Raw genomic sequence first — 21,329 nt, forward strand, 5'->3', positions numbered from 1 at the left:
ATAATCTGGTTTAATCCAATTGTTGATACTGATCAATACATGATTATGTGACGATTGCCGCCATTGATTTTCTACAATTGGCAATCATACTATAAGTTCAATATTCTTCAATTGACTTATGATCAGCATCCAATAAGGAAGGCTATTGACATCCGATTGAAAGCTGGTTTGTCAGCATTCGACCTGTGTGTCTATTAATTGGTATGACTGCCATATAAGTAGTTGGATTTCGTGTACCAACTGTAAATTTGCTAGGTAAGAATCGACTGTATATGTTATGAATCGGCATAATAGAACCCCCGAAAAATGCTTATATATGTAAGGTACTAAGGTGCTTAGCCAACATAGAAAAGTTTTATGATGTAAGAATTTTATAATGCTTAATTTTAAGAAAATTTTATACTATGTAAGATAATTAAATTGCATATTTTTGGTATTATTTTAAAATACTAAGAGTTTTTAGTTGCTTATTTTTTATATTTATATAACTTTTTAAAATATTATATATTGAATTTATAATTAATTTTTATTTTATTTTCACTAATGGTGAGTGTTAATTTTGTACTACATTTCACAATTTTATATAAATACATAAACAAAAATTTTTTTTTGATGAAATTTCATTTTTTTTTTCAATGTTTTATTAATTATCTGTCAATAGTATCTTTTTAATTTTTATTAAACTCAGTGTATTATTTTTAATATAAAATTACTATATTATACATGTTTATTTTATTAAATAAAATTACTATAAATATGTTTTACTTTAAAATATAATTTCACTACTCACCACTTTGGTTATATCAAATTATCTTTTATGCTTAAGTAAGTTTGTTCAGCAAGTTAAATCTACTTGTATTTTAATTTTCATAAGGCTAAGTATGATATTTATATAGAAAAGCATATTTTTTTTAACGGTAATAACTTTTAAATTTTTCACTTTTTCATTTATAACTTCAGAGCGTAATTACACCACTTCAGTCAAATGAAATCGACTTTCTAAATTAATTGAAAGTTGTTCAGCAAGGTCGAAACTACTTATATATTAATTTTTATGAGTGTGAGTATAATACTTATGGAGAAACATGCATTTTTCATAACGGTACTAACTTCCGAATTTTTTATTTCTCCGTTTACAACTTCAGAGCGTAATTCTAAATTAATTGATAATTGTTCAGCAAGGTTGAAACTACTATATATATATTAATTTTCATGAGTATGGGTATAATACTTATGGAGAAAAGTGCATTTTTCATAACAGTACTAACTTCTGAATTTTTCATTTCTCCGTTTACAACTTTAGAGCGTAATTACACCTCTTTGGTCAAATGAAATCGACTTTCTAAATTAATTGATAATTGTTCAGCAAAGTCGAAACTACCTACATATTAATATTTATGGGTGTAAGTATAATACTTATGGAGAAATTTACATTTTTTGTAATAGTATTAATTTTGAATTTTTTTTATACTGTTTATTAACTTTATTAATTGAATATTGTTAATCTATTTGTATATTATGTTTTGTTTAGCTTCACAACATATTTAAAATTGGATTTAATAAAATATATTAATTAATAAATATATTTTATAAATTATATGTGTTATAATAAAAATTTAATTAGGTTAGAAGATTGATTTGCTTATTTTTATATAATTTTTAAGGTTAGATATCAACAATGCTTAGCGATCATAGTAAAAACCTATGCTTAGAGCTACTAATAAAAAATATTTTTGGGATCTTACCTATATAAGTATTTTCCAGGGTCCTGGCATGATGGCATCTCTAGATAATTCATGGAAATCATATTTCCACAATTCAACGTTGCAACTTTTATCATCCTAATTGCCGATTCTGCAATGAAATCTTGTTTTCTCATTTGGTGCCCATAAATACCAGTTGACAAAAGCGAGCCAATACGTCTTAGGACTGGCAGCTGAACTGTATGCTTGAAATAATACTGAACATAACCAGGGTAAATGCTATGGACTCATTGTCCTGTATAAATTTGGCTATAATATATGAACTTCTTTGATATTAGGGTGCACTTTTTGACCCAAAAATTTTGGCAGCAATCTGAATACGACCAAATTGGGTTACAATTGGCAATACAACGATTGATTGATGTGAATCTCCTGATGATAAATCACTTGAAGCTAAATCAGCAATTGATGTAAAATTCCAATCGTATATATCATTATAATATTTCACCAATAGTTCATATGTGGCATTTGGTAACGATACTCAATTTCTTGGAGTAAGCATCTCTCCCAGAAATTCTTCGCTATTAGTAGTAATCGTGTTATCGATATTTTGATGAAAATTTTGCATAAAATGGTAAAGTTCATTAAAATCAAACCCATCATAAGCTGCCAAACTTCCAGTTATTAATCGAAATTGAATCAAAGGTAATGCATTCATCAATTTTGCATTATCTGATTGGGCGGATATTAAGCTGTTAAACCGTAAACTTTACAGAAACTTCAAGTTTTCAAGTGATATCATTTTGATATCATTTTGATATCATCAATATCGATTTAATATCGATACGATATCAAAATAAAGTATTATCACTTTGATATCATTTCAATATTAAATCGATATTAAAATGATATCAAAGTGATAATACTTTATTTCAATATCGTATCGATATTAAATTGATATCGTATCAATATTAAATCGATATTGAAATGATATCAAAATGATATCAAAATGATATCACTTGAAAACTTAACGATATCGATTCTATATTGATTAAAAATGGTAAGTTTCTGTAAAGTAATTGAAAAATTGGCATTAGAGTAGCAGGAAGGAACTCTCATTTTATGGGTTAGGGCTCGAGATGCTTCCTCCCTTTAAACTCGCTACTTCGTTCATTTTATTACATTTGTTTTTTTAGCTTATCATAAACAATGAAAAAAATTAAAGATTTTTTCAACGTGAAATAAAACTTTTATTATGTTTAGTTATTCTATTATGTATATATTATTTCCAGAATATTTAGCTATGTCTTTTTTGATTCCCTTCCCTTCGTACACATTTCATTTTACATTTACAAACTTTTTTTGGGCCTTCCCCTTCTCCTTTGAGCATTTTTTTGTTCTTTAGTCTCTTTATCAGATTCGCGGTTTGTTTTCTCAATTTTAACGATTTGATTAGGTAAATATCTATTAATATCACTGTTGACATTCCCAAATCCAATTACTACCTGAGTATAATTGGGATTAATTTCATGATTTTTATTCCGTGTTTCTTTAGTTATACATTCCACCGACTCATCTGTCTCACTACTGTGTGTAATCCATATGAACATTATTTCCAATTTATCCTCAAAACTTGATAAGTTTGGTTTTAAATTTGGCCAGATACTGGAGAAAAACTTTCTCTCAGAATCCGAATGGTTATCCTTATTAAGAGTAATCTGTACTGGGGCAACATACAATTTATCCTTTGTTTGCGAGATCAGTAATCCATTGATGGCCTCTTGGTTCCAACAGCATGGTAAGTAAAATATACATTTCTCTTTATTCGAGGAAAACTTAATTTCTTTTTCGTTATAAAAAAATTCCATACCACCAGGCTTAAAATTTACACGGTTTGCCATTAATCCATTCCTAAAAATACTAGCAATACACGCCTTTTCAACAAAAAATCTCTTAACCGATGGGTTGGTTTTGAAATCTGATATGCGACTGATCCATTTTATATTTGTAAATATTTCCATTTCTCTTTTTTCAAAGAGATATTCAGCCATGGAATCTCGTATAAGCCCACAGACATAATAACAGATATTGTCATCTTTGATGTAAAAGTAACGATGATCATAATCATCTTTTCTATAGCCCAGTTTAGGATGTGTATTTGTAATGAATGACAACATTAATCCAACATGACTATGAAAACAGAGAAAATCAGCATTGTATAGATCATATAGTTTACAAAACAAATCAAAAATATATTTACCGATCCCATGTATGTTTATTGCCTAGTAGATTTTCCGAATATTCTGTTATCGGCTTTTGTATTATTGACTTTAATTTTTGTTTTAGATATGCAAATGCATCTTCAAAATTCTTGTGACTATATTCTAGCAAAAAGTTTAAGAATAGTGGAATTTTGCCTGTGATGTCTTTGATTCGTTCCTTCTCCTGATCATTCATTGCTGGCAAACTATACTTTTTCCACCATTCTTCCATCTCTTCCTAAATAAACATTATGTTAATATACAAAAAATTCACAACATAAAGTAACTTAATCTTACCTCATTAAACCCTCCATAAAGCTTGATCTTTAATTCACCAGTTTGCTTTTGCATAAGATATAGTATTGTCTTATTGTTAGCTGAAAAACTCATTATATAATAATGGTAATTGCTCATTTTATTAATTTGTTGTTTAATTTTTAAGCTAATCCCAGTATTATCAAGTTCATCTAAAGCATTCATTTGGTCGACAATGAAATATAACTTTTCTTTGAATTGTAATTTTTTACAAAAATCTACGATATTTTCAAAATTTTCACAGGAATTAATTTCGTTTATTTTTGCATCATCATCATGATAGGCAAGAAATAAGGCAGACTTGGTATAATCTACTGGGTCCACTGCCAGTTGGCGACAATCAGGAAGAAATACAACACGTCTTCCTGTTCGAAAAAGGAAGCATGCAATTGCTGAAAGGATATGTGACTTGCCATATCCGACAGTACCATAAACAAATAATTTCATGTATCCAGTACCAGATCGAAGTTTGTTTATGGTTTCTAAAATGTTCCTGAATTCCTTTCGTCCCATAAAGTTAAAATAACGATTATTGTCAATGGCGAATCTATCTATTGGTAATTTTTCACCAAGGTATGGATATGGTAACGAAAGGAAATTTTTAGGATTTGAGTAAGTAGATTCATTCTCGTCAAGTTTCATTATACCTTCCATGATTTTATGGGCAGTAGAAATTATATTTAAATCTATAAAATAATCTTACATATTAAAATGATGATATTTAGTCTTAGTTGAATCCAAAAAATTACACACCTGCAAATTTCGCTCTTTTACTATTTTGACCTTTGTCTGAATCTACTAGCGATCGCTTTCCTTTTTCTGATTGAATAAAAAATATAAGATGTGAAATAACGCGAATTTCTTGTTCGAGAGGTAAACCATTGGGAGACACTTACCAGTAGTGACAGATGGAAGCGGTTCCACGATGATGCGGATGTTAGTACTAGTGGGTGTTTCTTGAAAATAACTTCCAACAGATTCGAATGAATGCAACTCTACACCTTTGTACTCTTTTACGATCACTTCTTGATTTTCCTTGGTTTGAATAATATCGACCCTCCATAATGTCAGTCTGTCTGCGTCAATACCAATGAAGGCATTTTGTTTCGCGTCCTTTATGGCTATTCTGAGGTGCCCAAAAGTCGCGTAATTTCTAGTATCAATTGGGAAAGAGTTTTTAATAGCGTCACCTTGAACGAGGCAAAATATCATAATATTGGTATATCTGCAAATGCGGAAATCGAGTGTTAAAAACAATGATCAAAAAGTAATTTTCCAGTATAATACAAATAAAAGACTTTTTGGATACAATTTTAGACCTACCAGAAAGTGATTTTTCCTCGATTTTAGTTTGTACCCGGGATGGCGAAAGTACTCAAAATAGCGAAGAATAGTTCGACATTTTGATTATATATCATATATTTATGTATTTCCATAAACGGTTGTTGACTAATTACTATAAACTGTGAGTCAGTAATACTACGAACAGAGTCAGCAATGTGTCAAGGATCATTACGAAAAAAAATTTTATCAAAATACGTCACAATGTTACATGAGAGTGCCAATCAAAATAATTCCTGGTCAGCGAAACTAATGTTCTGGACAAGACTACGCAATATATATTTCGGTTATGACTGTGCATTTATAAGGAAGCGACTCCACAGGTCAAAAAGTGAAAAATCAGGCATCAATCAGGCACCAATCGGTCACCAATCAGCTACCTGATTGGTGACCGATTGGTGCCTGATTTTTCACTTTTCGACCTGTGCTCAGAACTTGCAAAGCCAATATCTATTTTTTTGTTCAGAACTTTCAAGGACCTTATTAGGCAGAGAACATAAACTTTTAGTGAGTTTTACTAAAGTCAGTATTGTTAATTTATTTCTGACTCAGCATGTCACTGGTAAAAAAATGATTTATCCTACACATATCTTACACATATTGGGTACTTAAAATGTAGAAAATCATACACAAATAATACACATATCATACACATATCGGGTACTAATATATATATCATACATATATCAGGTACCTGATAGGTATACTATATATATAAGTACCCGATATGTGTATGATATGTGTATTATTTGTGTATGATTTTCTACATTTTAAGTACCCGATATGTGTAAGATATGTGTAGGATATGTGTAGGATAGACCATTTTTTTACCAGTGTGTTCTATGCATAATAACTGACGACCATTTATTCTATCCAGAATATTGATGTTGACAAATGAAATTAGAGTTAATGTTGGGATATTGTATTAGTATGTAGATAGTGTATGTAGATAGCCGAACAAAATACTGGCAGGCATTAGTATAGAGTAGGAAATTTAATTATATTGATTATGATCGATGATTGATTAATTTGATCAATCATCGATCATATGATTTTAAATCCAATTACAATCAATCAAGCTAACCAATCATCGATTATCAAACTAATCGATTAAAATATATAATCATATATTGGTCGATCAAACAAAAATTAAAAATATATTTGCAATTTATGGAAATTAAGCGAATTTCTACTTTCTTTAATTGTCAACTAGTATGTGCAAGTAATTTTATATTACAATATTATTGGTATTAAAATTTCCTTATTCATATTGTTTCTTTTGAAACACGCGAAAATATCACGAAAAATATATTATATACTTTTAAATGGCAAATTTTCCAGGTTCAAAAAAGCGTGTTAAAAGAAAAGAAATTTCACATTTATCTAAAAACAATGCAATATTACGTAAATAGAAGAACAAAAAGAACAAGAACCACAATGGATTTCTAATACTAGAAAAACAAGTTTTGTATAGAAGTTTTTTCAGGCTAAAACAAATGGTCGTGCATATTGCAGGTACAATGATAATGACAATGGTAATGAGTGCGGATATAGTTGTATCTATAAAATGCAAACAAGTACTATTATATATCATATTAATAATGTTCATAATGAATATAAAAAAAAATCCGAAGTACGTATTGATTTGCATAATTAAAACAGATCTGCAAATATATTAATTTTAATTTTACATTACTAGCAATTAAAAGTTGATGAACAATTTAAAAAAGTTACACCATATAAGGAACTATTACAACAAAAATTGCATAATGGAGTAGCAGATTGTATCGTTACAGATGGATTACCTTTTAATAATACAGTGCGAGGAAAAGGTTTTAAGCGAATGATAAATAATATAAATCCACCACCATGTTATGCGACTCTAAAACGGGATATAGGATGTGGATATAAAACAGCAGTTGAATTAATGAAGAGTTACGTTGAAGAAACTTGCATTTATGCTTCTATTACCACTGATCTTTAGACCTCAAGAGCTAAAACTGGATATATTGGTATAACGTGTCATTGGTTAACTCAGGAAATGAAATTATGTGATATATTGGTATGCATAGAAAAAATTTCATATCCACATACCGGAACTCATATTCGCAAAACTATTCAAGAAAAGTTAAAGGTTTTGGGATTAGAAAAGAAGGTAAATGTAGCAGTAACAGATAATGGGAGTAATATGGTTAAGGCAATTAATGAATGGGATGGTGTGAGTAGAGTAGCATGCTCAGCACATACTCTTCAGCTTTGCGTGCTTAAAGGATTAAAACAAATAAAACCATATCTTCAAAGATATGCAAAATTAAACCAGTTTTTTGAATTACCTAAGCAAATAGAAAGGTTAGAAGATGTTCAAAGAGAAATAATTAGACAAGAAGAACGAATAACTAATGAAACTGAATTATCACCTTCTGTGGAAAATAATGAAAATGTTGATGAAAACAATCAATATGAAAAAAACAAACCATTAAAGATTCTTAGAACAATTACAGAGGTACCAACACATTGGGAATCAAAATTAGCTTCCTGTAAATGGTTAAAAGAATTAAAAAAAACCAATAAACCGTTTATGTGTTACACTTAGCTTGGAAACAGATTATGAAGCAAGAAAAGATTATTAACGATTAACAGCATTAATGTTAAGTGATATTGAATGGAAATTACTTGATAAGTTGATTGAAACATTAACTCCAATTGAAAGTGCTACCCAGTTTCTTGGAGGTCAAAAATATTGCACACTTTCTTTAATTTTTTCTTCAATCCAAATACTTAAATATGATTATACACCAGATCCAAACATTTCGGTAAATAGTGATGGTAAACAATTATTATATTAAATTATTTTCTAATAAATATCATGTTATATTATGTTAATAATAATTACTAATTTAACCATTAATTAAAATAGAAAATAACGAGGAAAATAATGAAGAAAATTTACACTTGGAGATTGAGGATGAATTTGCGGAATATTCACCATTATCATCTGATGATGATATTAATTCTATAATTAATTCAATCAAAAAAGGAATTTATGATGCTCTTTTTGAATATTGGAATATTCCACCAAATTCTACTTTATCAGCCAATTTATTAGATCCTAGATCTAAAACAATGTACGGTTAGTCTAATGAATTACAGGAACTAGCAAAACTTTTATTGAATACAGAATATGAAGAATATAAAGATAATGATATATTTATACAAATTTATCCATTATCTCAATCCCGATCTCAATTTTTTTTAAGTAGGATATTTGGTCTTCAAATACATTCATCAACCGATAATGAATTAACTCAATATTTAGATAATTTTCGCACACCCCAAGCTTCTCTTGATACTGATATTTTCAAATGGTGAATTAATAATAGGGAAAAGTTTCCAACATTGTTTAAAGTTGCACATAAATATTTGGGAATTCCAGCTACCTCTGTTCCTAGTGAACGACTTTTTAGTGACGCCGGTAACTAAATAACTTCTGAAAGGAATAGATTAAAAGCAGAAACAGTTAATAAAATACTTTTTTTAAAGAAAAATATGGAATACATCAATCCATTTAAATAATATACGTCTTAATAATAAAATAATTACTATTTACCAGTTAATATTAAAATTTGATTGTTTTTAATAAATTTAATATGTTAATAGGATATAAATATCAAATATTTTTTGCGAAAAAATGATTATTAAATTGATTGATCGATCAAATTGATCAAATAACATCTGATTATTAGTTTTAGTTGATTAATTGGTTGATGAAACGTGACTAATCAATTTTTGATCGATTAATTTCTCCTGAAATAATCAATTAATCGATTAAGAGATTTATGAGCAATTAAATTTCCTAGTATAGAGACTTTGTAAAACAAGTTTATGTATTACCAAATCTTGTAATTTATTTTTTTACATCAATAAATCAGAAATTCCTAATGAAGATATATATTACCTTGTTTTTTTTTATATATGCTAACGAACTTTTGAATTCTTCCCATCCTATATAAAACAATGTCAAACACTCAATCTATTGATTCATTAAGAGAATTAAATGTCAAGCTCTTAGCTGAGATTACTAAACTTAGGAAGTAGTTTGCTGAAATCGAGAGCAAGAATGCTGAGATTCCTGAACTTAGAAGGAAAGTTGCAGACGTTGAGGCTGAGAATGCAAAACTGAGGCAGTTTATTGAAGAGAATGCTAAGCGTGATGTTAGAGTCAAGGAACTAGAGCAAAAAAATACAAAGCTTGAGGCCAGACTCGCAATAGTGGAACAGAGTTCTGTAGCAGTGAATGAATAATCAAAGAATGACAAGGAAGCAATTGCAAAGCAATCAGCTCCATCTTCTTGCATATACTCGAATGTAAGAGATAAAAGTAGAGGTGAAAAGTACTGAAAAGTGTTTTGCTGAAGATTCTTCATCTGATGATAATTTACTATCAATTCCCAATTATAGTCAAGAAAAGCAGGACTAATCTCTGCCATCTTGTATGAATGATCAGAAATCATTGGTAGACAGGAAAATAGATACTTTCTTGAATGATGCATATAAGAAAAGTGTTAGTGATGGGATAAGACGACGCAATAAGGAGAAACTTCTGCGTGAGACAGCCTTCCTTAAAGTATTATTTTCTGCAGAAAATAATCTGACTGTTTTCTCAGGAAATGATCAGATGGTTTCAAAGAAGTCAGAAAAAATCAAGAAAACTTCAAGAAATCAGCAAAAGGTTATTCAAGATCACAAGTCGAAAAGTGAAAAATCAGGCATCAATCAGTCACCAATCAGTCACCAATCAGGTAGCTGATTGGTGACCGATTGGTGACTAATTGGCATTTTTGCCAAATACTGTTACCAATCAGGCAGTTTGCTAACTTTTGATCCAGTGATCAGAAAAAAATGAAATATAGCTCATTGGAATCGTCTCAACAAGACGAATCTAATGGTAGTAAAATCACATTTTTAGGATTAATAGTTAATAAAATATTAAATAAAATATAAATAATACATTTTTATTTTTATATTTTACTTAATTTCTCATCAAGTATTAATCCTAGAAATGCGATTTTACTACCATTAGATTTGTCTTGTTGAGACGATTCCAATGAGCTATATTTCATTTTTTTCTGATCACTGGATCAAAAGTTAGCAAACTGCCTGATTGGTGACAGTATTTGGCGAATATGCCAATCAGTCACCAATCGGTCACCAATTAGCTACCTGATTGGTGGCCGATTGGTGACTGATTGATGCCTGATTTTTCACTTTTCGACCTGTGGATTTTGATGACTCTGATGAGATCAAGCTCACTAAAAATCAGAATATAGAACTTGATTTAATATGAGATTTACAGAGTGGTAGTATTATTGCTTCAACTTCCAAAATTAGTGAGCAGTATTCATCCTCTTGCGAAGCATCTTACGGCCAAATTACAACACAAAGCCTAATCCATTTATTTTGAAATGCAACATAAACTGGACATGAAGAGATTGTCCTGAGTTCATTATTCAGATAATTTTGAAAATAAGGTTGTTGAAATTCGTCATGAGACAGAAGTTACTGATAAAACTGCAAGAACTCAAATATACAAGGAAATGTTAGAACATCTGGCTGGTGTTACGCCTGTTGCCTTGCGAATTAAAACTCTTAGAGCCAAAAAAATTCACAAATTGTTTGGAGAGAATGGTGTAGGGATTGATAAGATTAAGTGTGTCAATTGCAATGCAAATGAGATTTCAAAATTAACTAACGAACAAATTCAAAATATTATAGATCAAGTAACTTTAAAAACTATTTTCTCGGGAAATGATCAGAGTCACGTGCCTTTGAAAATCACCAATGGTAATGCATTTTCAAAACTTAAGGTAAACGTTTCTACCACATCTCGTTCACCAATTCCTAGGACTACTTATGACCAATCCTATTTTCGCAACAAGACATTGGGCCAATATTCTAATTTATATAAAGAATTTAGTAGTGAAAATTTTGACTATTATGGTATTACTGACAAGACATCTTGTGATCCCAAAAGGACTTGCCCATTATGCAGTTTAGATCATGATGATGAGGAAAGTATAGAAGGTAGATATAAGGCTGGATCCTATTTTATTAAGTGTGAACAGCACGAAATTGAGATAATTGCATAGTCTCATTATTTTTTACACATGTCAACTATTACCTAATTAGATTGATTTGCAATTATAGAAAAAAAGGAAATATGAGCAAATTCGATAAAGTATTAACCCCCAAATATTTGGATTGGCATGCCAAATTAAGTGGGTTACCAAGCATTTTGATAGATAAGATTCATACCAAATTTTACAAAAGATATAAAAAAGAAACTGGATGTGAGCCATGGCAATTAATTATCAGAAGCTGTGAAAAATACGCCAGCAAAACCTTGCTTTGGCACCTCCGGCTAAGCCTCTGGTTTCAAGCCTATTACCTTCAAAGCCAGACCTGATCCAGAATTAATTATCAAATCCAAGGATGAAGAACAAGATTACGAGGTCCTAGAAGGATCTGATCAGAATAATGTATTGGAGGTAGTCTTGCCTGAAGATCCCGAAGAGAAGCGAAAACATATCATTGGGTTGGTGCTAAAGAAGTTTCCTTATCTATCTTTAGACGATAGTGATGAACACTATGACACATTTAATCTTGATAGTTCAGCACTCTGTCCTTTATGTAATGGAGACCATAAAGTAAACAGAAGTATATTTGATGAAATAAAAGGTGAATGGGGTGCTGGTGAATATTACAGAGAACGAATTTATCATCTCAACTGCAGGGAGTCTCTTAAACATGGAATCCCAATAGTATCAGTAAAAGCATAGACTGAATTATATTTCTTTTTTCGAATCACATGGGTAGCTTAGATATTATACTTCTCCACAGTAATTATGACACATATTCTATAATATTTTTTTCTTTGAGGTTTTGAATTCACTCTTTTAAAGTCAAGAATATGGTTCGTAAAAGGAATAAGAGGCATAATCAATCCATACTATCAGCTAGTGAGAACCAGTCCAATGATATGATAGTATCGGATACAGAATTATGAGAACTTGTACGTCAAGGTCTCATAGTCGATGAAGTTCACAAAGTATTATCATACAATCGAAAAAACATGCATTGGATTGATAACTTTATTAATCTTTTGATTAAGCTTGAAAACCAATGCGATGATCTAAAAGAAAAAGTATATCACTGCTTAATGAAAGAGGTTTTTAATGCGAAGGTCTTTCATGAAGCATCCATTTAAGCTAGTCACATTTTTAAGGCAGAATATCTTAGAAATAAAATAGATGATCACATAGGATTTCATTATTCAAATAGAGGAGGGTAAAAAAGGATGGTTAAGTCGTGGGTCAGTTGCGACACTACACAAAGTGACATCTACGGAAAAAGTGGTAGATTTGCTTAATAAAGCTGAAAATAAAGGTCCTGAAACTCGAAGGCAAATAATCATTTTCTAAAGATATATGTTCTTTCAAAATCATGTGAGTGGCTTAGACGATCATATGGAGCGATCACCGTTAAGGCAAATGCGCAGTATAATATCAGGAAAATTCTTGCCAGAAAATAGGGACTGTGTTACGTAAAATTTGCATATATATATACATTTTTTCGACTTTATTTTTTGAGTCATGTCTCCGGCCACACTAGTATTATACTAACAAAACAATATTTGAATATAATTAGTTCTCTTATTTGGCATATGAGATCGCTAAGAGATGATTGGCTGGAGGTACTAATCATGAAGTCATTTTTATAGATTTGCACACTAGTCGAAATCAAAACTTTCGACTATTAAAAGCTTTTGGCATAATTTTTGCTGATTGGTTATGTGATTCATCACATTTTTTGACCAATGGCAAAAATCGGTAAAATCAATCACAAATCGACTGATACTGATTGTTAAATGAATACTTGTTTGGTCTTTTAGTAAAAAATTAACTTATACCGATTATTATACGAAAAATTGTTCCTTTAAGATCATTCAGTAAAATTATACCGATTGGTCATATAAATCGACACAATTTTGACAAATTTGCCAAATGGTAAAAATTAATAACTAATTGGCAATAATTCGGCAAATCAGTTGGTAAATGACTAAAATCATCAGATGATCCAGATTGACATTTTACAGGTCTTTTTAAACAAACTTTTTTAAACTTTTTAAACTTTTTGCTTTTTTTCTTGCTTCTCTTTGTCCTTTTCCCTTCCCTTTCTTACACCTTAATTTTTCACATTGAATTTGGTAACTTTTATTAAATCAAAAAAGTTTTAAAATTTTCTTTAAAAAAAATGTTTTTTAACGTTAAAAAACATTTCTTTTTTATACTTTGTAAAGAAAATCAGTTCCAGCATAGATACCGTTTCTCTAAGTGAAGTTTCGAAAGATTTTTAAAACTTTCTTATAAAAAAACATTTTTTAACAATAAAAAACGTTTTTTTTTAATATTTTTTTTGCAGGAAATCAGTTCTGGTGTGGATACCATTTTTCAGGTAAACTTTCTTCAAAAAATACGTTTTTATACTAAAAAAAGGACCCTGGACATTTCTAAAATAAGTCATAAGTCACACTTTTAACAAATTGACCCATTTTTTGAGTGCTCAAAAATCATTTTTTGTAAATATCTCGGCATTCAGTAGTCCAATTTCAATAAACATTTTTTTAAATTGTAGAGCTATATGAGGGCTACAAAATAAAAAAAAGTTCTTCAAAATTGAATCACTAGATGCTGAAATATTTACAAAATACGATTTTTTGAATTTTAGCGAAAAGTGGTATTTTTGGGCAAAAGTCAGTTATGACTTGTTTTAGAGATGTCCGGGGTCCTCTAAAAAATGTTTTTTTTTATTGTATTTTTTGTTTAGGGAATTGGTTCTGGCGTGAATATTATTTCCCAGGTAAAGTTTCAGAAGATTTTTGAAACTTTCTTATAAAAAAAACGTTTTTTAACAGTAAAAAACGTTTTTTTTATTTATTTTTGTAGGAAATCAGTTCCAGTGTGAATACCGGTTCCTTAGGTGAAGTTTTGAAGGATTTTCAAAACTTTCTTAAAAAAAACGTTTTATAACTAAAAAACGTTTTTTTAAATATTTTTCTGTTTAGGGAATTAGTTCCAACATGAATACCGTTTCCCTAGGTAAAGTTTTGAAAAATTTCAAAACTTTCTTAAAAAAAAACGTTTTTTTACTAAAAAATGTTTTTTTTTTATTTTTTTTGCAAAGAAAATCAGTTCCAGCGTGAATACCGATATTCTAGGTAGGTTTTGAAACTCTTTCAAAATTTTTTTTTAAAAAAAATGTTTTTAACGTAAAAAATGTTTTTTTTTTGTTTTTTTTTGCAGAAAATCAGTTCCGGCATGGATACCAATATTCCAAATAAGTTTTGAAATAAAAATTTGAAACTTTATAAAAAAAAACGTTTTTTAATATTAAAAACGTTTTTTTTTCATTTTTGTATAGGAAATCGACTCCAACGTAGACGCCGATATTCTAGGTAAGTTTCAAAACTAAAGTTTTGAAACTTTTTTAATAAAATGTTTTTAATAAAACATTTTTTTTATATTTAATTATGGGGATATCGGTTCCAGTGTGGATACCGAATCCTAAAGATAAGTTTCAAAAAAAAATTTTGAAACTTTTTTTAATAAAAACGTTTTTATACTAAAAATGTTTTTTTTTTATTATTTTTTATATAGGGATATCCAAAGTTAAGTTTCAAAAATTTTCAAAACTTTAATATAAAAACGTTAATTTTTAAAATTTTTTTTTTATTTTTTTGTAGGAATATCAGTTTCAGCATGAATACCGAATCCCAAAGTTAAGTTTCAAAAATTTTTGAAACTTTTTTTTATTATTTTTTATATAGAGATATCAGTTCCAGCGTGGATATCGAATCTCAAAGTTAAAAAAATTCAAAACTTTATAAATAAATGTTATAAACATTTTTTTTGTTTTTTTATATAAGAATTCAGCTCCAACGTGGACGCCGATATTCTAGGTAAGTTTTAAAACAAATGTTTCGAAACTTTTTTAAAAACGTTTTTTTTTTATTTTTTATAATAGGAAATCAGTTCCAGCGTGGATACCAATATTTCAGGTAAGTTTCAAAACAAATATTTTGAAACTTTTTAAAAACATTTTTTAATAAAAAAAACGTTTTTTTATACTTTAATATAGGAAATCGGCTTTAACGTGGACGCCGATATTCCAGGTAAGTTTTAAAATAAATGTTTAAAAATTTCTTTAAAAAAAACGTTTCTAATGTTTTTTTATATTTTAATATAGAAAATCAGCTCCAATATGGTTATATGGATGCTGATATTCCAGATAAGTTTTGAAACTAAAGTTTTAAAACTTTTTTAAAAAAAACGTTTCTAACATTTTTTTTTTATACTTTAATATAGGAAATTGGCTTCAACGTAAACGCTGATATTCCAGGTAAATTTTGAAACTAAAGTTTCAAAACTTCTTTAAAAAAACATTTCTAACGTTGTGACACGCCACCTATAGGATATTAAGTAAAATATCGTATGTTGTTACCAACGTGTTGAGTTCAAATAATATCTCTGCTTGGTTCAAAATAAAAATTATAAAAGTTAGTTACAAAACATGATTTCTTATCCCAAAAATTAATTTTTGCGATAGTTTCCCCAAATTTAATATTAATAATATACATTAAATTAATAATGTCTTCTTTTCTCATAAGAAAAGGTTAAACAGTGTGTTAGTTTCTATTAAGGGCGAACTAAAATTTTTATTTTTATTTTTATTTTTTTTTTTTAAAATCAAATTGCGAACTTGAACTGTGGAATTTCTAACGAAATCTGCAGATATTTATACATTTTAAGAAAATTATTTCTAATATCTACTTATCTTTTTCTAATAAGAATTTAAGAAAATTTAAGAAAATAAAAAATCTATTATCATATGACTATTTTGTTACACTAAACTAAATTATAAATATAATTTTATCGGCTGATTATTTACCCATCGATTAATTATTTATCCATCGGCTAATTATTTATCCTTATTCTACTTTATTGTATTTTCAGTTATTATAACGTTTTTTTTTATACTTTAATATAGAAAATTGGCTCCAACATGAACGCTGATATTCCAGGTAAGTTTCAAAACTAAAGTTTCAAAACTTCTTAAAAAAAAACGTTTATTTTAACATTTTTTTTATATTTAATTATAGGGATATCAGTTCTGGCGTGAATACTGAATCCTAAAGATAAGTTTTGAAAAAAAATTTCAAAAATTTTTTTAATAAAACGTTTTTATATTAAAAATATTTTTTTTATTATTTTTATATAGGAATTCAGTTCCAGCATGGATACCGAATCTCAAAGGCAAGTTTCGAACAATTTTGAAACTTTAATAAAAAAACGTTAATTTTAACGTTTTTTTTATTTTTTTTGTAGGGATATCAGTTCTGACGTGAATACTGAATCCCATTGGTTAGTTTTGAAAAAGAATTTGAAACTATTTAAAAAAAAATGTTTATTAACATTTTTTATTATTATTTTATTGTAGTAAAATGGTTCTGACTTGAATACCGAATTCCATTGGTTAGTTTTGAAAAAAAATTTGAAACTATTAAAAAAACATTATATTAATGTTTTTTTTATTTTCTTTTGTAGGGAATCTGATTCAGTTCTACCATTTTCCCAGGTAATGTTTTGATAGATTTTCGAAACTTACTTAAAAAAAAATGTTTTTAGCTAAAAAACGATTTTTTTATATTTTTTTTATAGAAAATTAGTTCCAGTGTGGATACTGATATTCCAGGTAAAGTTTCAAAAAAATTTCGAAACTTCATTTTTTTTATTAAAAGAAATGGTTGACCAACCATTTCTTTACTTTTTTTGTAGGTTTCCCCTTCAAATTTTATCGGATCAGGTAAATTTCTTTCAAACCCAATTTTTTTATTTAAAAAATGAGTTATTGGTCATTTCCTCCTTTTTTGGTAGTTTTCTTTGGACTTTTATTAGGTTAGGTGAGGATTATGGATGGATGATAGATGGTGGATGGTAAATGGTGTATATAAATGATAGATAGATAATAATTTAATATGCAATTTTTAATAAAACGAATTAATAAAATTTAATCAATAAATTGTTATTATAAAAGTTAAAATCAGCTAAATATACAAAAATCGGTAATAATTATTAGATTTATTAACAATCATCAATTTGATTTTACCGATTTGTTGCCAATTTTACTAATCGATTTGTTGACAAGTGGCAGGCGTTACAGTGCAAATCGTTTATAAAATTAGTTGCCGATTTTTTTGGTACTAATTGGCTAAGATCAGACCAAATTTTGTCCAACATTCGGTAATTTGAAATTTTGCCAAAATGGACTATTCCGACTAGTGGCATGGAGATAACGTAATGACGAAATGTAATGTGTAATTGCTGGTGAAAATCTGACAATCTTTTACTCCTACGATGCTATAAAACTAGCAAGAGCATTGTCAGGCTAGATGTGTGTGTCGCAGGCTCCACCCACCTCGGCTTCACGACCTCACAGTACCTACCCAGGACCCTGGATATCTCCAAAACAGGTCATAAGTCACACTTTCGGCAGATTGGCCCATTTTTCAGGGCTCAAAAAATCGTTTTTTGTAAATATCTCGGCATCCAGTGGTCCAATTTTGATGAACTTTTTTTTTTAAATTGTAGAGCTAAATGAGGGCTACAAAATAAAAAAAAGTTCATTAAAATTGAATTACTGGATGCTGAGATATTTACAAAAAACGATTTTTTGAGTTTTAGCAAAAAGGGGTGTTTTTGGCCAAAAGTCCATTATGACCTTTATATTAGATATCCGGGGTCCTACCTACCCTACGGGCTCAGGCATCCCCATATCTGTCACCATCTGTCTCAACCATCTGTCATATAATAATATACTAAAAAAGGATAAAATAAGGAAAAAGTGAGGAAAATAAGAGAGAATCAGAGGGGTATGACAGATATGACAGATATAACAGATGTTTCAGAAAAATCGGGAGAGAATAATCTCCAGAAATATTTTTGATTTTACCCCAGATCTGTCATTTTGTCATAAATCTGTCATATGATCAGGATTCAGTTTAATCATCTGTCAAGCAACGATGAATGCACCCAGTAGATTAACAGGTAGGTTAGCAGGTAAGCCTCTAGAAGGTCTGTAGAGCCAGTAAGACTAACCTCGTCCTATTCCCATCAGAAAAAATAAGTAATTGAATAATGAGTAAATCATAAGTAATATATAAGGCTACCTAGTAATATGAAACATGCATATGATAGACTTGCACGCAGCCACTTATCTTGCCGAAGATCTCAGACAGTACTAATCCGTCTTCCTCTTTTTTGCCTCCTTAAGGCATTTATCAATACACTGCTTACACGTGTCATCAGCATTTAAAATTTTCTGTCCAAGTTTCTTGTATTGCTGATTGTAAGCTGTCTGATGCCTTTTGGCAGCATTTTCTTTCTTCTTCTCCTTAGACTTCTTTTTAATTATCCAGTCTACCCCAGTAAAAGTATTCTTATGCATGCCACAAACTGTACAATCACCATGTAAACGATAACGTCTATTTGTAGTCATATTTTGTATTTCACTAGTAGTCTCAGTTTCCTTCTTGCACTTTAGATAGTAAAATTGTGTCATCTTAAGATTTGAAGTCCAAAATCTTTCCTTTAATTTGTCGTAATATGTCACACTTAGAGAAGAGAATTACTACAAGTACTACAATTTCTCCAGAATACTAACACGAATTCTAAAAGGTGAAGAGCACTACAACCTATACAAAAAGCCCTTAAAGGAGAAGTCAACAGAATGCTCAAAGGTAATTATATGGAAACTAAATGCAACACATCAGGCTGATTTTGCAGAAATGCCAGTCGACCCCAAAGGATTCCACTATTTCCTTGTAGTGATAGAAGTTGCAGAAAAGCGGGTTGACGCAAAACCCCTGAAGCCTTATAAAAATGAATTGTTCATAAGTTATACATAATTTGACCATATAACATCATATATGTCCATTATTTGTCTATTATTTGCTCATATTTTAAGATTGTATCTTTTTGGAGCACATAAAATGTACATTAAATGGCACAAATATTTACAAATTATGTATGTTAATGCATAAAAAAATAGATTTGCCATTTTGTATACATTACTTGTACATTAAAAATATACATAAATTATACTATATAATTTTATATACGTTATTTGTACATTTACCAACATTCATAAACATAACTTAATGGACAAATTATGTTATTATTCATATTATTTATAGTAAATCCCTATAAAAAGTATTATACTTAAAATATATTTAAAATATATTTAAAATATACTTAATTTAAAAATTGCAAAATACTTAAAATATATTTTTAATATATCTAAAATATACTTAAAATTATCTTAAAACATATGTCTAATATATTTAATTTTTGCCCATATACTTAAAATATATTTAAATTATATTTAAATTAAAATTTAAGTATATTATAAGACTATTATAAGTATATTTTTTATGTATTTAAAATATACTTAAAATATATTATAAAATATATTATAAGTATATTTTTTATGTATTTAAAATATACTTAAAATATATTATAAAATATATTATAAGTATATTTTTTATGTATTTAAAATATACTTAAAATATATTATAAAATATATTATAAGTATATTTTAAGTATGTAAAAAATATATCTATAATATACTTAAATTTTGATTTAAGTATAATTTAAGTATAATTTAAGTATTTTGGCAAAAATTAAATATATTAGAAATATATTTTAAGATAATTTTAAATACATTTTAAGTATATTATAAGTATTTCGCAATTTTTAAATTAAATATATTTTAAGTATAATTTAAATATATTTTAAAAAGTTTTTAATTATATTTTAAATATAAATACTTTTTATAGGGAAAGAAAAGTTTGCTCATTCTAGAACTTTACTGAAACCCGTATTTTTTCAGTTTTGAAGCTACCTAGTCACTGCTTACTTTCTTTTCATAAGCTGCGACCAAGTAGCTGTAATTTATTTATTTATAAATATTTCTTTTGTGTTATTTTATAAATTTTAGTTAAGTGACCTATAATCCAAAACTCAGAATAATCATAAATTTTAATTATTTAAAATTAATATATCAAGTAAAAAGGTAAAAATTAGGCCTCTTAGGTATGAAATTGCAGTAGTAGTGAAATAAACAATGAAGATGATTATTAGAAATTTATTAATAACAGAATGATGTTAGTTATTAATATGATCATATTTACAAATACTTAGTATCCAAATATATATTTAAAAAAGCATCATTACATCGTACAATTTATTAACACGTATATTTAATAAATTATAGCAAATTATTGTAAAATATATTGTAAATAAATATATTGTAAATTTAACATAAAATACAGTCAATTCGTTATAATTGGATAGCCGCAGATTTTTAAGCGATCAACGTACTAAATTTCCGTTGACATAGCGCCCCTGGTGACACAACTATAACTGAATTTTTAGACACGTCTCTATTTATTGTATTCTCAGTAAATGGGCTTGCTCCACTGTAACAACTATATCACCTATTTTCTTCCAGCTCTTACTCTTTAGTAGTGGTCTAAATACACTTCCGATTTTACTATCAATTTCATTTACCTAACTAGAAACAATGTGAAATTTTA

General features: G+C 28.4%; 5 protein-coding genes across 5 annotated transcripts; 4 read left to right on the top strand and 1 right to left on the bottom strand.

The window, feature by feature from the left end:
- Positions 1 to 3,052: 3,052 nt before the first annotated feature.
- Positions 3,053 to 5,491, bottom strand: OCT59_010450 (uncharacterized protein; the record flags this gene model as incomplete). Its single annotated transcript, XM_025310698.2, has 5 exons — positions 3,053 to 3,893; positions 3,964 to 4,202; positions 4,262 to 4,965; positions 5,033 to 5,098; positions 5,176 to 5,491. 5 exons carry the CDS (start codon positions 5,489 to 5,491, stop codon positions 3,053 to 3,055), a joined length of 2,166 nt encoding a protein of 721 aa, XP_025179787.2.
- A 1,696-nt stretch (positions 5,492 to 7,187) lies between these two features.
- On the top strand, positions 7,188 to 7,604 carry OCT59_010451 (uncharacterized protein; the record flags this gene model as incomplete). The annotated part of the gene is made up of 2 exons (XM_066133015.1): positions 7,188 to 7,253; positions 7,320 to 7,604. 2 exons carry the CDS (start codon positions 7,188 to 7,190, stop codon positions 7,602 to 7,604), a joined length of 351 nt encoding a protein of 116 aa, XP_066000603.1.
- Positions 7,605 to 11,214: 3,610 nt separating this feature from the next.
- On the top strand, positions 11,215 to 12,456 carry OCT59_010452 (uncharacterized protein; the record flags this gene model as incomplete). Its single annotated transcript, XM_066133016.1, has 2 exons — positions 11,215 to 11,701; positions 12,074 to 12,456. 2 exons carry the CDS (start codon positions 11,215 to 11,217, stop codon positions 12,454 to 12,456), a joined length of 870 nt encoding a protein of 289 aa, XP_066000604.1.
- A 2,300-nt stretch (positions 12,457 to 14,756) lies between these two features.
- Positions 14,757 to 15,975, top strand: OCT59_010453 (uncharacterized protein; the record flags this gene model as incomplete). Its single annotated transcript, XM_066133017.1, has 6 exons — positions 14,757 to 14,775; positions 15,098 to 15,131; positions 15,603 to 15,635; positions 15,701 to 15,734; positions 15,815 to 15,848; positions 15,923 to 15,975. The coding sequence occupies 6 exons, from the start codon at positions 14,757 to 14,759 to the stop codon at positions 15,973 to 15,975; spliced, it is 207 nt and encodes a 68-aa protein (XP_066000605.1).
- Positions 15,976 to 16,738: 763 nt separating this feature from the next.
- OCT59_010454 (uncharacterized protein) lies at positions 16,739 to 17,674 on the top strand (the record flags this gene model as incomplete). Its single annotated transcript, XM_066133018.1, has 8 exons — positions 16,739 to 16,757; positions 16,836 to 16,851; positions 16,955 to 16,993; positions 17,062 to 17,097; positions 17,281 to 17,311; positions 17,395 to 17,428; positions 17,512 to 17,539; positions 17,632 to 17,674. The coding sequence occupies 8 exons, from the start codon at positions 16,739 to 16,741 to the stop codon at positions 17,672 to 17,674; spliced, it is 246 nt and encodes an 81-aa protein (XP_066000606.1).
- Between the last annotated feature and the right edge of the window lie 3,655 nt (positions 17,675 to 21,329).

Source organism: Rhizophagus irregularis, chromosome 18 (assembly GCF_026210795.1).
Source record: "Rhizophagus irregularis chromosome 18, complete sequence".
NCBI lineage: Eukaryota > Fungi > Glomeromycota > Glomeromycetes > Glomerales > Glomeraceae > Rhizophagus > Rhizophagus irregularis.